General features: G+C 40.2%; 1 protein-coding gene across 2 annotated transcripts in view; it reads right to left on the bottom strand.

The window, feature by feature from the left end:
• LOC140361165 (glycerol kinase 3) overlaps nt 1-16,708 on the bottom strand; it is a 90,650-nt gene that overhangs the window by 26,426 nt on the left and 47,516 nt on the right. Inside the window, exons 10-14 of one of the 2 annotated variants that reach the window (XM_072446876.1) lie at nt 15,051-15,118; nt 14,942-14,984; nt 13,773-13,853; nt 13,573-13,651; nt 10,702-10,798 (exon numbers count right to left, since the gene is read on the bottom strand). In XM_072446876.1, coding sequence (XP_072302977.1) covers nt 10,702-10,798; nt 13,573-13,651; nt 13,773-13,853; nt 14,942-14,984; nt 15,051-15,118 — 368 coding nt within the window. The remainder of the gene's footprint in view (nt 1-10,701; nt 10,799-13,572; nt 13,652-13,772; nt 13,854-14,941; nt 14,985-15,050; nt 15,119-16,708) is intronic. The other variant, XM_072446884.1, reaches the window with a different exon arrangement.

The raw sequence follows: 16,708 nt of genomic DNA, 5'->3' as shown, positions 1-16,708 counted from the left end.
CGAAAACACTCAATCCAGCCGAACAAAGTCAAAACAAGTTAATTTAAAGCGATTCCAGTGCGTGTCCCGATCGTTCGTGAAGTTCCTCTTTCATATAAACGTGTATATAAACGTGTACCGACGACACGCCGTACTTTAGCGCGGCCGGAGGGCGCGGGGGGGGGGCTGGTGGGCTCGCTCGGAGCTAGCTCACGTCACAACAACACAACGAACGCAACGAAAAACGCTCAAATCCAGCCGAAAAAAGTCAAAAACAGTTGAATTAAAAAACTATTCCAGCGCGTGTCCCTATCGTACAGTAAAATAGAAAAAATATACTAACTATATTTACAAAATATAGGAGATAAAGCACAATAAGTGTGAGAAAGAAGAGAGAGCGTTTACACCGGGCTGCCAGCTGTACCAGCGCCTTATGACGTAATCATGAGGACGTTATTCCACCTCTAAATGTAATTCATTGTCATTAAACCAGACTTTTTATCTTAACACTTCTTTATAATTCTCTTAAATATCAGAGCTTTACAACGTGATACATGTATATTTATAGATGGATATAACAATCCATCATTATACGTTACGTAAACAGACTATTTCAAGCCGAATCATTCCAAAAGTCGGTGTTGACTGTTCTCAGTCGTTCACGCTGCTGTGACGTGCGCGCTCCCGACGCCAAAGCCTCACGGCGATGACGTCACAAAAGTGGGAGGAGAAATACCAGTATTCAGGAAGTAATGCGGAACTAAAAAACTTTTTTGGAACCATGCGCCAATGAGCAGCTCCATAGGTTTCAATGGCGGCCATCTTGGCTTCCGGGGGCTTGGATGATTCACGGCAATATAAAAGAAGGAGAAAGTTTTGAAAATGTACTTCACTGAAAATGCTGATAATATACAGGCAAGATCATTTATCACCCATAAACTACAGAAGATTTGTGATCTAATGTAACAAACCTCATGAAAATGGATTAACCCTTCAGGGTCCGGAGCTTTTTTGGCCGTTTTTGGGTACCTTCAATTTTGCCCTGATATACTATATAAACAAATGTTTACCAGACCAATGTTCGGTATATTTTTTTTTCCAGCACAACCTCACCAATATGATCAGTTAGTTCGTTTTTCATTTTGACATACTATTTCAACATACTGGACCTAAACACACACAGAAAACACAAAGTCTGTTTAGAAAAAATATTTTGTTTTAATTGTAAAACCCTCAAACATGCTCAACCAAGCATTTAAAAAGCTTCAAACTGAACCACAAGGAGCAAATATGAACATATAAAATTATTCTTGTGATATATACAAGCAATAAACAACTATTTACAATAAAAAGTAGGTATATCCACAGGCGTTTTTTTTTCTATTATAACCCTAACGCTATTTGTGCCACTCCTCAAAAACTGTCCAAAATGACACAGAGAGCCACATCACAGGCCTTGCACTTCCATGGAGTGAGCTTAGAAGGAACTCTAAACCAGGTCTAAAACCAGGTCTAGACCAGGACTAAACCAGGACTAAACCAGGACTAAACCAGGTCTAAACCAGGTCTAAACCAGATCTAAACCAGGTCTAAACCAGGTCTAAACTTGATCAACATGAAGTGTGCGCCTCATTTTGCTTCAAAACAACTATTCTACTGACAATAAAATACTTGAAATACTAAAACTCTCAAACTACACAAAAACAGCACTGATTCCTCTCGTTCGTTCTTTCTCTTTGGCTATTTGTCATGTGACTGAATGTTTACATACTCGTGTGCATCCTGAACATCCGGGTTAGCACAAGCACACGTTTTATTCAGTTCCTTTTTATCACAAAATACGACAAAGCTATTATAATAAATGCAACAATTGAAATGATCATAACTTTGGTTTTATTTGGTGGATTTAGATGAAACAATCACTCAAATGTAGCTTCGGATCTACACTTCCGCATGACGTTGACGGCAGCATGACGTTTTCATGGTGCACTGTCCTAAAGCCGACCCTGTTTGCAAACGCGCCGGCGCGGCCGTCGACTCCAAAGGGTTAATGTATGTTTTTAAGTTGTTTCTAAGTATGTTTTTAGAGGCCCCAATATTGCTTGTCTAGTCGAGGCATCTGCTCCTGGGAGGTCCAAGATGGCCGTCGGGTCAGAAATATTTCCATGGCCTCATTCAAAATGCTTGTTGCTTGCCTAACTGTATGAAATACATGCCCAGAAAATTCAGTTATAATACTCAGTTACTTCCTTAAAGGCGCATTGGATTTTTCGGCTGGGTAAAAAAAATCGATTTAGGATCGATGTAATTAACATTTTGCAATATCGATTCATAAGGCATGAGATCTACTTTCCCCCCATGAAGTTAACCCCAGTAGTCTTGTGCGTGGCGCAGGAGTGGCGCGTTTACGTCCGCTTGTCAAGCGTGCAAGACGCAGGTAAAACTCGGCTCAGCGAGCCGTCCCAACTCAAGTCTGACGTCTGGAACCATTTCGGATTTAAAACAACAAAGGACAAAGAGCCGGATAAAACCAAAGTGGTTTGCAAAATCTGCGAAGCGGAGGTCAGTTATTGTAGAAATACTACAAATCTCACTTGATAAGGTATCACACTACGCTAACGTTAGCTTCCAACAACAAGCCGTCCGGGGAAAAACAAATGAAACTGAGGGAATCACTAACATTACCAGCCGATTCTCCGCGGGTCATAAAGATAACAGAAGCAATCGCAACTTTTGTCTGCAAAGATTTACGCCCGTACTCGGTAGTGCAAAATGAACGCTTGAACACACTGAACTGAGCCTCAAAAGCAGGTCTAAAAACTACTTTATATTTCAAAATTGCACTTTTGAGACTTGAGACAGTTTTGTTTACAGCTGAAGTTTAAACTGTTTTTAAAAAAGTTTGCACTTAAAACCTGTTTATGGTGAAAAGAAAAAAATTATGTTCATTATTGTATTTTGTAACACAATTGAGCCATTTTCATTATTTAAGAGCAGATCGAATTGAATCAAATAGTGATTAATCGATTCAGGACGTTATGAATCAAAATCGAATCGATTTAGGAAATTGGCCATGATACCCAGCCCTACTAAAGAATAATAATTCTAATTCGGCACGAGAGGAAATGTCCCATCAAAATAAAAGCGGAAGAGGAAGTGAAGGCATTCATTGTGCCTCTGCTGGCCAATTGTGAAAATACACAATATCGATCCATTCCATTCTGGAAGGCTCGAGCCAATAACGAGATAAAAGTCATTAAATAATAAGAAAAAAAGCAATTAATTAATGAGAAAAAACTCCTTAATTAACAGGAAAAAAGTCGTAGTTTAGGGGCCGATTCAAAGTGACGTGAGCAGTTCACTTTCAGCACCACGGTCAGGACGCACAAAAAATGGGCTTGGATGAGCTGACAGCTTAGAACTACATAAAAGCCTGCAAAAGATGTTAAAGTGTTTCCTGGCCTTTAAAACAATGTCTTATGTGTGTGTTGATTACAAGACAAGGCACTGCAGTTTAGCAGCACCTTTCCTGTTACGCATCATTCACAGACTGTTGGATAAACCCTTTACTTTCTCCATGGCATAGCTGTAGTGCACCATGGGCTCAAACAGCAGCCGTGCTCCGTGCCACAGGCGCCCGCAGACAGGAGGAGCAGCCTCGGTGTTATATTCACACATTCTCTCCTCCTCTAAGTTGTTTTTCTACTTGGGCACTTTGCACACAATCACTATTCTTAGGTGCTCATTGTGTGCACTTAAGTTTTATGCTCCGATTCTAACCTTTTGTGATCCCTTGAACACAAAACATCTGTCTGCAGTCTACGCTTCCTCTCAGCTCCTCCTGACGCCCGGATCGTGTTTGGCACAGCAAAAAAGCGATATGTTTTACGCACACGCCATCATCCATACATCATGGCATGAGCGCAGCTCCAAAACACGCAAGCACCCAACACCGGAGTTTGTCATTTTACAGGTCCAGGACCTGACATGGGGACACTGCACCAAGGAAATGATTGTTTATGATGTCTAAAAGGCCCGCATCATAAAGATCGACATCTATTGTGGGCTATTGTATTCACTTTTAACCAAGCGCCATTTGCGTCCTGGCGGTGGCGTGTTTGTGTGTAATGAAGATTCCAGACAGATGCATTTGACTCAGTGCCGATCAGCTTCATAGCTTTATACACAGTTCATACAAAACAGAGCGCTGTTACTGGACTGTACCATTATGCAAAACTAGGGGGGAGCCCGTAACATGGTGCTGAAAGTTAATCTCGTATCTGCCTTTATTATCTTTAAATTATGAGATTTTTCTCGTTATTTAACGAGAAAAAAGTCATTAATTAATTACTTTATTCCTGTAGTGCCCTGCATTTTTTTATTTTTTGGTTGGCCCTTATACTCCGTCGTACAGAAGTCAATTTCAAGGCCCTTTCTGAGAGCTAGCCTATGGCCTATCACATCTAATTACCATCGCATCTCACTTATAAATGTTGACATAAAAATCAAAAAGAATTATCTAATAGAATTGAAATTAAACCTCATTAAATATCATTAATCCAGATCAGACTGGCTTTATAAAAGGAAGACACGCCAACAACACCTGCAGATTATATAATTTAATGCATTACTCATCAGTACAACAGAAAGACACACTCATAGCCACATTAGACGCAGAAAAACCTTTCGATAAGGTCAACTGGAAATTTCTTTTCACCACACTACAAAGATTTGGCTTTGGAGAGTCATTTATTAACTGGATCAAGATTCTATACAGATCTGCCACAGTCACAACCAATGGACTAACATCACAAAGCTTTCACACAAAGCAAGGATGCCCACTCTCTTAGTCTCTATTCACATTTTTTATTGAACCCCTGGTAGCAGCTATCCGCCTGAACCCATCAATCAAAGGTATTAAAACAGCACATCTCACTTTAGGCAGACAAATACTCCTATTTATACAAGAACCTCAAACATATATTCAAGAAATAATAAAAAACAATTCAGTATTTTTCAAAAATGTCAGATCATCCATCCTCTCACTACATAAAATCAAATGGGATGTGGGATCTCACCAGTCACCCATATATGTATGCCATGATCACATCACTTACCTAGCTATCAAGATTTCCTCCAGGCTGTCAGAGTTGATAACACTCAACTTTACACCACTGCTAAAGACAATAGAAGCAGACTTCCTTCGATGGCTCAACCTTCCCCTCTCCATAATTGGCAGCAATTGGCAGTAATAGAGATGACAATTTTCCCAAAAAGAAACTATTTATTCTCAATGATCCCAACCCACCCCACACTCACCTGGTTTAAATCTCTAGATTCCATTATCACTCATTTCTATTGGAAAAATAAAAAACAAGGATTAAATTTACCACCAAGGATTAAACTTGGTGGTACGCTACAAAAAACAAAGCTCAAGGAGGACTAGAAGCACCACATTTTCAATATTACTCATTGGCAAACCAACTACAATACATTTACAAATGGACTCACCCCACCCAATCTGATATTATATGGCTAGAAATAGAACAATCACTATGCAAGGAACTAACTATAGCTGACAACCCATTTCTCACCAAATCAATAAAACGACACACATGCTTTAATTCTAATAACCATAGCCAGCTTGGTTGACAGCTTTGTGGAAATTTCACCAATTAACAAATTCAACACTTGCCCCATCCAACTTCACTGTATACTATAAAATCATATGCTTTGTTTCAAAAGTCAAGTGTAGATTAAGCACTGGTGTGGTGGTAATATTGATAAGATAAGTGATAAGATCTTGTATGTACTCATGAACCATAACTAATCCTTGACAAAAATAATCACTATAATGTTATGCAACATAAACTGTGTTAATTTACAATATGTATCTGCTGGGTTAATTTCAGATGCTTTGAAAAAAGAAGAGCCCTGGACACTGACAGACAGGATCTTCACCAGGAGTACATGGAGCCAGAGAGGAACCAGACTCATTGCACCTCACCTTTTTGTTTAAGATTATCAAACCAATTTGAATACTTAATTAAAGCCGAGCTAGCGGCAATGATGGCGGCCTCGCACGCGGCTTCATAGCTGCTAGCGCGGCTTTAATGAAGTATTAAAATTGGTTTGATAATCGCGCGTCATTAATTTTTTTAAACACCAAAAAAATAAATGTTTCACCGATCCTGAATTTTGGGTAAAAAATAGACTTTTCGTTAACGTTCAGGGGGTCAAAATTGGGTTGGTTTGGGAGAGAAAAATAATAATAACGGAAACTTCTTTTATGGCCATTTTCTTTCCGCTATAAAAAAATCAAGCTAGAGCCAAGTGATTTTGTCATATGAAACAAATGAACCTGTTACAATTTTTTTTTCAGTTGTCTAAGACGAATAAATGTTAAAAGTCCCCCGGGAAAGTACTACACATCCCACAATGCAACAGGGTTCATTGTAGTTCCTTAAGGCCCGTATGCCGTGTGTTTTTCCATTACTGTTTTTGCCATCACTGTGAGGAGCAGAGCCCAGGTTCGCTGTCTTTTATCCTGCCCCTTTTCCTGCCTTTTTATCTTGCCCATCCAACCTTATCCTGTGTGTATAGGTACCGTGTGCGTCCATATGATGTGAGTATTGTTTGTAACCATGCATGCATATTAAAGTTCTATAAGTTAGAGCGCAGATGCTTGTTTGCGTGCCTGTTAAAGTGATAGCGCGCGGCTCTGCGCCACCTGTTACTACCTACAAATAGTTCTTAAATTCTACACATGCATGTCCATAATCCAATCCTCTGTACTGTATGTTTCCTGGTAAATAGTCCCTTATGTATATTTGTGCAGTTTACTTTGTATAAAGTTAAGCTTCACCTGTAACCACTTATAAGCTATGGCTCCCTCTGGTGGTCATTTAATGTAACTACACTATGGCTCCCTCTGGTGGTCATTTAATGCTATTACACTATGGCTCCCTCTGGTGGTCGCCGAGTGTAACTACATGCCTTTATCCATATTCAATGCAACCTGTTTGTGACTGTTCCTGACACAGTTTTTATTGTTTTTCTTTCAGATAACCACACACACACACACACACACACACACACACACACACACACACACACACACCCTCGCACCTTTCCTCTCAACCCATCTGTATATAGACCTCCTCCTCCCAATGTTTGATCCCCTCAATAAATGTTCAAAGTGTGAACTAGAGTTGTCTGTTCCTTCTGACCGAGGAAGACTCAGCTGAAGATTTATCAATAATCAGTGCATACCGGACGCACATAGTATCGCACAAGTTGTTTATGAATTTTTTTAAATCAAATTTGGAGAGGGCGCTAGAGAGCTATTTTATTAGCTAGCCACTACATTTGCATATCATTGCGTTCAGGTAATAAATCTTCACAAACGTTCAATCAAAATTATTTTTTTTTACATGTCCTCACATTAACTATTTTTTGGAGTGAGCGTCATATTTTTACTGCAACTTTTTTGGCGTTGGGCTCCATTGGCCCCATGTTAATCGATTTTTGAGGTGGCGCTACTGAGCCGTCTTTCAATATTTTTTCACGAAACCTTCACTCAAAATTAGAACTCAGAGTATAGAGAGCACTCACTGACGTCATAAAACCACGTGATACGCATACGTTGCCGCCCCCTTGTCATACGTTGCCGCCCCTTGGCCGTCACTTGTTGCGTTCCTTTGCACTGATAGAACGTGATCTCAAACGTACATTATGGAGCCCCCAGAGCTTTCAGAGTCCACAAACTTCTTGGATGAGCTACACAGAGGTCAATATTTAGAAAAGCTGCGATCAATCAACTCAGATCCATATTTTATGCCTAGATCACGACTCTTCCAGATATCTCCAAGCCCACTGGTCCCATGGTTCACAAGTCCCAATTTTGATCAAAGGCTCTACGCCTGAATAAAACTGATGTTATTCTACAGCGTTTATGCTCCGGAGCTCCAGCGCAGGCACGCGGTGCGTGAGGCTGCATGCCCGGGGTTCAGTCACCTGCCCCGGGCTGAACAGCTGTCAGCTCCCTGTGCCGCGAGCCGCTACGTCCGCGCCCGAGTGAGTGACAACCGATAAAACTTCAGATTAACTTCAGATCTACTTTGAGTCTAAATAAAACTGAAGTTAATTCTACAGCGTGCGCAGAACAGATATATGTATAGATCTATCTACACACACACACATATATATATATATATATATATATATATATATATAAGTATATGTCCATCACGCTCTTATTTCCGGGTTTCTCGGTATCGGATAGAACTTTATCTTCTTTATTTTCCCGGTTGCTGCATCAACTGCCACATAAACCTTCACCATTGTGATAATAGTAAAGAGTGCGATATCATTAAAGAAGTTTTGGGCCTCTTTGAACCGTGTTTCGTCGTAAATCGAAGCAGACAGACTGCGGTTTAGAATGGGCTTGTATAGGGGGACACGCACTGAGGACGGCCAAGAGCCTGGACGAGCCTGGCTCTCCTCCAGTCAGCATATGTTTTCTCCAGGTGCTCCGGTTTGCCCTACCACTAAAAGATGTCTAAAAATCTCCTTCCCTTAAAAAAAGATGCTACTTAACCCTCCGGTGTCGACGCCCGCACCGGTGCGTGTTCAAACATGGTCGGCTTTAGGGCCGCGCTGCATGAAAACCATGTCACGTAGACGGCTGCCGTCAAATAAAACCAAAGTTATGATCATTTCAATTCCATTAAAAAAGTGCGTAAAAATATGCTCTCTTTTATGCGCGTGGTGCATTTATTATAATAACTGTCATCTTTTGTGATAAAAAGGAACTGAAAAATACGTTAGCTTGTGCTAACCCGGATGTTCAGGATGCACACGAGTATGTAAATATTCAGTCACACTACAAATAGTTAAAGAGAAAGAACGAACGAGAGGAATCAGTACCAATCAGAGTAGTTTTGGAGAGTTTTAGTATTTTATTGGCACACTTCATGTTGATCAAGTTTAGTCCTGGTTTAGTCCCGGTTTAGAGCCGGTTTAGTCCCGGTTTAGTCCTGGTTTAGTCCCGGTTTAGACCCAGTTTAGTCCTCGTTTAGACCTGGGTTAGACCTGGTTTAGACCTGGGTTAGTCCTGGTTTTGACCTGGGTTATTGCTGGTTTAGCCCTGGGTTAGTCCTAGTTTAGACCTGGTTTAGACCTGGGTTAATCCTGGTTTAATCCTGGTTTAGACCTGGTTTAGTCCTGGTTTAGTCCTGGTTTAGACCTGGGTTAGACCTGGGTTAGACCTGGGTTAGTCCTGGTTTAGTCCTGGTTTAGACCTGGGTTAGACCTGGGTTAGTCCTGGTTTAGTCCTGGTTTAGTCCTGGTTTAGACCTGGGTTAGTCCTGGTTTAGACCTGGTTTAAACCTGGTTTAGTCCTGGTTTAGTCCTGGTTTAGTCCTGGTTTAGACCTGGATTAGACCTGGGTTAGACCTGGGTTAGACCTGGGTTAGACCTGGGTTAGACCTGGGTTAGACCTGGGTTAGACCTGGTTTAGAGTTCCTTCTGAACCTCACTCCATGGAAGTGCAAGGCCTGTGATGTGTCATTTTGGACAGAAACTGTTTTGAGAAGTAGCACAAATAGAAAAACGCCTGTGGATATACCTACTTTTTATTGTGAATAGTAGTTTATTGCTTGTATATATCACAATAATACTTTTATATGTTCATATTTGCACCTTGTGGTTCAGTTTGAACCTTTTTAAATGCTTGGTTGAGCATGTTTGAAGGTTTTACAATAAAATAGACGGACTTTGTGTTTTCTGTGTGTGTTTAGGTCCAGTATGTTGAAATAGTATGTCAAAGTGAAAAACTAACTAACTGATCATATAGGTGAGGTTATGCTGAAAAAAAAGATACCCAACATTGGTCTGGTAAACATTTCTTTATGTAGTATATCAGGACAAAATTGAAGGTACCCAAAAACGGCCAAAAAAGCTCCGGACCCCGAAGGGTTAATGTTATTAAGTGGGACACTAAGGCGTAATGGACAATTTTTCGCCGATTTGAGAACTCAAGCCCCCGTGCGTGCGGACGGACACAACAGCCTCGCGACCACACGTGCGTTTGTTTATTAGCACGACGGATCGCATCACATCTCTCATCTCCCGTAGATTTCCGTCTCTCGTCTTAATTTTGTCCTGTACACTGAGGGAACTATATTATGATAGATCCATGCGCTTAGACACACAGAAACATGCTGCTCTACTGGGGACGAGCCGACGAGGCTGCAGGTGAGCAGTAGGTGCGTTCTATGATTGATACGTGGCAGGACTAATTGGCAGTCCACACCACGAGGAAATGAGAGAAAATCAGGTTTGGGCCAAAAAATCGTCCATTATGCCTTTAATAACATCAGCCTGCTCAGGGACTAAGGGTGGAAATTAGCCCTTGAGCTACAACCTGGTAAAATGCATCTTAATGTTGTCTCAATAAATAGACTAAACTAAGTGACAGAAAGGACAAAGTGGGCAGTGCTAATGGATCAAACTAAAACATGTTTCTGACCCCCGGTTCAAAATAAGGTACATTAAATGCCATACCGGGGGACATTCCAGGCAAAGCAATAACATCTACTCGGACACACGCAGGTGGTGGACACTCCATCAGAAAGTTACTAAGTGCACCTTTAGAGTCAAGTACTGGTTACTAACGGTGTTATATGGGGCTTGTAAAAGGCGTGTGTTGGTTGTTCTCACCCCCTGGCACTTGGCTCCCAGTACGGCGCATACAGACCCGAAAACGCAGGGACAAAGTAGCATCCGTATGATGTGCCCACTGCAGCAGCCAGTTTCTCTGCACACAGCACAAAAAATATATATTAGTCCAACTCAATTAAGACACACAACAATAGTGATGAGAGGACAATAAGTGCATGTTAAAGGGGACATATTATGCAAAATCCAACCTTAACATTGTAAAACAATGTTGCCTCATCCTTAACCCAAGGTTGATTGATTCCAGCATGTTTGGCCATTTATAATATTATTGTAATGATCTTAAATGTATATTTTTTACTTCAGATAACATTGTAAAGACAGACAGAACGTGTATTTTATTTGAGATTACCGTTTTAAGAAGAATAGTGCATCCAGATAAAAATAAAAAGCAAGGTTAAAGCACACCAGGTCCAAAATTTGAGTTCAATTTAGTCCAGTTGATGTAATCTTCCCTTTCCAAGTTCAGTCCCATATGTGATTTCTCCCCCATTTTTCTAATGCCAATTATGGTGTCCCCAGCCCTTTCCCCAGCCGCCGAAAGTATAATTCAGAGTTATACATTTTTGTTGGCAGGGGTTCATGGTTATAAAGTCAAATGGGATGGTGGTGTCAAAAATAGTCTACAGTGCCTTATTGATTTCTGTCCAATATTTCTGTGCAACAGGACGGTCCCAAAACACATGGTAATGATGTGCTTCCTGATAACCACATTTTCGCCAATATTCAGCCTCTCCCTGTGAGTAATGAACACTGACATGGTGACATTCTTCCAACAGAATTCCCTCCAAACATGAGATCTTGTGGTTCTACATTGTGAAATACAAACATTTTCCCACTCCACGGTGGGAGACGGTGGTCTTTTCACATTTAATTTTGATGTATTTAGTAGATTGGTTGTCCAGGTTATTAATGCGTTTATATATTTTAGATATAATTCCCCTTGAGTGTTCTGCTTTGCATGCCTTAATAAAGATCTCCATCAAATTATTATTGCTGTTGTTTTATTTCTTGATTAAAATAACTTCTTATTTGTATAACCAATAAAAGTCTTGTTTCTCCAAACCAAAGGAGTCATTCAGCTTAGGGATCTTCTCAAAATGGGTTGAAACCATTTTGAGATGATCCCTTATCAAAGCTTTTTGTTGGATTCACTTTCACAATCTGGTAAAACAAAACTCATATGCCTTTTGCTATCCAAGTCTTATAACTCAAGTCGGCGCTATTTGGCTTAAAACTTTGGTCATAAGCTAACCATCCCAAGACCTTAACATATTTGTTTAGTTTATATGTTTTGATTAGCTTCTTTCATGTCATAAGCACAGGGATTCTCAATTTCCTTCAAGTGACTGGAGCAAATAAGGCCTGCATAGGGACCTATGGCACAACATAACACTCAATACTTTGCCATTGTGCCTCATACTCCGGCACACCAGCTCAAATCAGAGAAATGCAATACCAATGCTTTGATTTGAGCTAAAATAAAGTCGTTTTTCAGAAAGGGTAGGCCCCAACCTCGTTTTTCTTTTGGTAATTACAAGGTCCTATAAGGCTTTATAATCCGGTGTGCCTTTTTTGTGCGCAAAATATGGTAATTTCCTGCAATCTAACCCAAACCCTTGGTGTACTCATCAATATTTAGTGGATAACATATGCATGCAAAAGTGTGAGTTTCAAACCCCAGTCTCCCACATGAAGGGCGAACACCTATCGTACTAAGCTAAACTCTACTATTACCACTGAATGGAGTAAATTGGCTCACTTCACCGATCAATTCATTGCACAAATTTCTAACTAACGTCTAATCATTAGTAACCTGAACAGAGTCTTAGCTTCAAACAATGACTTGACACTAAAAGATAGTTTTTAAGTCACTTGTTGAAACTTGGCACTGCTGTTGCTTTGCTTATCTTCTGCACGTGTGCATGTTCCCAGGCATGACCTGGAAACATCCAAAATTACCACACAGATTTCTTCAGTGTGGTTTGAGGCTGTGTTGTCCTCAGTGCAGGACAAGCGCAGACCTCTAACGCAAGCCGCTGTCCACTCAGGTTGTAAAAGCACATGTTGGAGAGTGGAACATGAACGTGCCACTGAACACAGTCTGAACGCACAGAATGAAAAGGGGCGGGAGAAAAAAAAACAAGTTTCCCATGCAGTACTGTTCAGCGGCCTGAAGAGGCCACTAAAATACATTGTGACTTCCAGCCCAGCTTCAGCAGGAGAGGGGAAAACAAGCTTATTTTGATATATTTCTGACCAATTCAAATTTTGTTGTGACAAACGGTAATTTCAGATGTTACTGGTCAATCACTGCTTTGATTGCCCTGACCACGTGCCACTGCTTTTGCTTGAGTAGGATAAAATACAGATGACTTCAAGTGTTTTTCAATTCTTAAGTGTCACGCTATAAATCATACAAGTGCCTCAATTCTTCTGGATACAAAATTGAGAGATGAGCGGACTGTGTATCTGCATGGGATCTCTGGACTCTGCATTTCTTCACTAATGTCACATGGACAAATGAGAGCGTCAAATGATCATCTCCTCTCAAACATGCTTGCGTACGCGCAATGTGTCAGAAACTATTCTCCATGCTTGTGTGAAAGGAGAGTAGTGAACTGAGCGAGGGCAGAAACATAAGGTGCCGCACAACCACACACACAGACACACGTGCGCATCACCATGCTGCTGTCCTATCGAGGGGTCTGTACTGGTACAGAGGAGCAGCCTGCAGCAGATTGACTCTTTCCATGGATCTATACCTCAATGGCACTGCGGCCAGGCACATCTAGTGGAAGCAGAGATTTCTGACTTCAATATAAAGAGGGGTTCTTGGTGAAGAGCACATACCAAGCTCTTCATGGGAGGCAATGATCCCAAGATTGTCCTGTAGCCAACGGACCACAGCTCCAGCGATGGCAACCGAGCCCTGCACAAACAGTCACAACGACATTTAAATATGCAAAACATCAAATCCAATGAAATAGAATCAATCATAGGGTAGTTTTCCTCAGAGCCTTCAACACAAATGTAACATGACTAGATTTGACCTCCAGTGCGTAGCAGGCAGGTTTGTCCCGGCCCAGCTTGTAGGCCACAGTGGTCAGGAGGCCGTGGTCAGACATCACAGGCTGAAATGACACAAAACACAAACAATGAGTGGCAAATTACAAATAAATGCTGAAAGAAAAAGGAAGGAAGCAAAGTTCAAAAGACGTTCTTTTGTACCATAGAAATATGGTACAAAAAAGATGAAATTAATTTCTAAACCAGGGACCAGTTTTATTGTTACTTGTTTATTAGAAGTGTAAACCACTGGTTTTCTCACAAAAATAATACAATATTTGGTTAAATAGGGATGGTATAACGGTGGGTTTCGTCAGATATCGGTATCTGTCTGATTTTGAAAATGTTGCCAATATTTGGTAAAAACAGAAATAAGAGAGCAATCATGCAACTTCTATATACCAGATTTAAAAACAAAATCACAAAACTGAAAATACATGTTTAGTCTTAATATTGGTATCGGCAAATATCTTTTATTGCCCACAACAGACAGAAAAATATTGGATATCGTATCGGCTCAAAGAAATGAATTTCAGACATAAAGCACAATACTAGCTGATTTAACAACTCGCAATATGGAATTACAGACCCCAATAAGGAAAGAATGTCCTTGTATGACTCGTGCGCTGCCCTGCTGCCCAACAAACCAGTATTTCTGAAATGTCAAGTGCGAAACATCACCATATTTATCTCTTATTGGAAATGTCGATATCACAAAGGTTTATATTGATATATGTGTATTGATGTATCGTTACAACTCCTATTGCTTATGCAAAAGTACAAAAAATTCCAGACAATGTTTATTGAAACCATATAATTTACATCTTACATCATGTCAGACCAATGGTCAGATTTTCACAAATTCATGATATAATATAAAAAGGAGCTGCAGTATAAAAGCAGTATAAATACATATAAAAAGGGCATAGTACTGGTATACATCTAGTAATAGATGTCAAAGAAGAGTGTGTGGCGACAATAACGCTGAGTCTAATTAAAATAAGACTGACATGTCTACACACTTATTATTTTGAGTAATTTTAAGTTAAACTTCATTACCCTGCCTTTGGGTTTGTTAAACACCTTAATAAGTTTGTCATATTTATTATTGCGCTTAAGTATGTGCTACAAATAAAAAACTAATTGGGCACACCTTAGATCCAGTGTTTCGCAGCAGAAAGCAGCCAGTTCCATACCTACAACACAAGATGAAGACAGGTTAAAGCTAAGTTGTATAATGGTACTATATACTTTACTCTTACGTATTTTTGGCTTGTCCATCCTGGAAACACATCTGTCCAACGAGAGCGGCCGACTGATCACCGAGACACTGTAGCACATATATACATTTTGAGACATTCAAATACAAAATGTAATTTATGCATGTCTAAAATCATAATTTTGTTTTAGAAGATGATCAAAAATGTCTGAATCCTACGCACGCATCTCGAATTACACAGAACATTTTTGCAACAGTCCTGCCCAATCTGTCCTATGTATCATATGGGTCACGATGCACTTTCAGTGTACTTTCTGATTATCTGTGGACTGGTACAAACAATCTTAAAGCTAACGTCATGCCATTTTATCAGACCCAAGCAACAGCTATAATAAACAGTTAAATCTTGTGGAAAGTTGAATATCAGCTGCAAGACGACCAACACTATGACATGGGTGTTTTCGGCTTTTTTACTGGCATGCCAAAATAGAATTTTGTGCAAAATGATACATTTTGGGAGAACAAAATTTTGTGGTCCCCATTCAAAAAGCAATTTCATTTTAAATTCTAAATGTGTGTCCGCACAGAGACCATGACTCTTAGAATAAAAATGTGGATAACTTTTGATGGGCCACCCCTGAAGATGAGTCTCACCAAATTTCACGTTAATAGGGCTGACGCCCTAGGAGGAGTTCGTAAAAGTAAAAAGTGTTAAAAAATTTCAGAGCTCTGGCGATTTCCCCATTGGAATAACACATTTCTGTCATTGCTACGGCAAAGCCGTAACAAATATGACATGGGTCTCATTGACTTTTTGATCGGGATGCCAAAATTTAATTTTGTGCCAAATTTTGTAAAATTTCGCTAAACTAAACATTTTACCCTCTATATAAAATGCCAAATTAATTTATTTCACTTCAAGTAGGTAAAGGGCAAAGAGTTTAACAAGTGATTCTAATTTGACGCAATTCAGACTTTATCTGCGCAAACGGCAGCAAATTTCTGAAATTCTAGAAGAAGAAAGAAAGAAAGAAAGAAAGAAGAAGAAGAAGATGTGACGCAGCATCCTTTAGAGCCGTGACAAGTCGGCCCCGACCAAACTTTTCCACAAATTTGTGATTTTCGTTTTTTTGCAGAATGTGCTAGTTGAAGTTATGAATGAGCCCCTCTGTGCTTCAGATAACACTATTGGTTGTCTTAAACGTATACATTAAGCTGTTAAAAATTGGTAGTTTTCGGGTCTTTTTCCAGCGCTCCTGGGGGGCGTCACCTTTTTCTAGCCAGCGCATTGTTGATATTTTTCCACCAATCAGCTACGAACCACATGATTACTGATTCAGCAGCAGCTGCGGTCTCCTCAGAGACATTATTCATTACTCCAGACTGTCTTCAGAGCTTACGATTCCCTGGACTGCATTGCAACGGAACTGAGGTACCTAAAGTATTGCTTTAACGCTGTGTTTTAAGGTGGTCTCGTGATGTCACTTTAGCCTCTTCACTTTTGCCTTGGGCACCTGGGCAGAGACGGAGCAATGCTAAGCTAACACGCTGCTTCAGTGCACTCTGCATAATAAATACGGGCTTAACGTGACTACTTGCTGAATAATTAACATTACGTAGTCTCTTGAAACTAGCCGTTTTGGCATGGTATAATGTCTGCATGCATGCTTTGTGTGTATTTTATGGTGCTTTGCGTTAGTT

Source organism: Eucyclogobius newberryi, unplaced genomic scaffold (genome assembly GCF_026437365.1).
Source record: "Eucyclogobius newberryi isolate DKJ021-1_F unplaced genomic scaffold, fEucNew1.0.hap1 SCAF_1, whole genome shotgun sequence".
Classification (NCBI taxonomy): Eukaryota; Metazoa; Chordata; class Actinopteri; order Gobiiformes; family Gobiidae; genus Eucyclogobius; species Eucyclogobius newberryi.
Note: the sequence above shows the minus strand (reverse complement) of the source record. Positions and strands in the feature narration are given on the sequence as shown.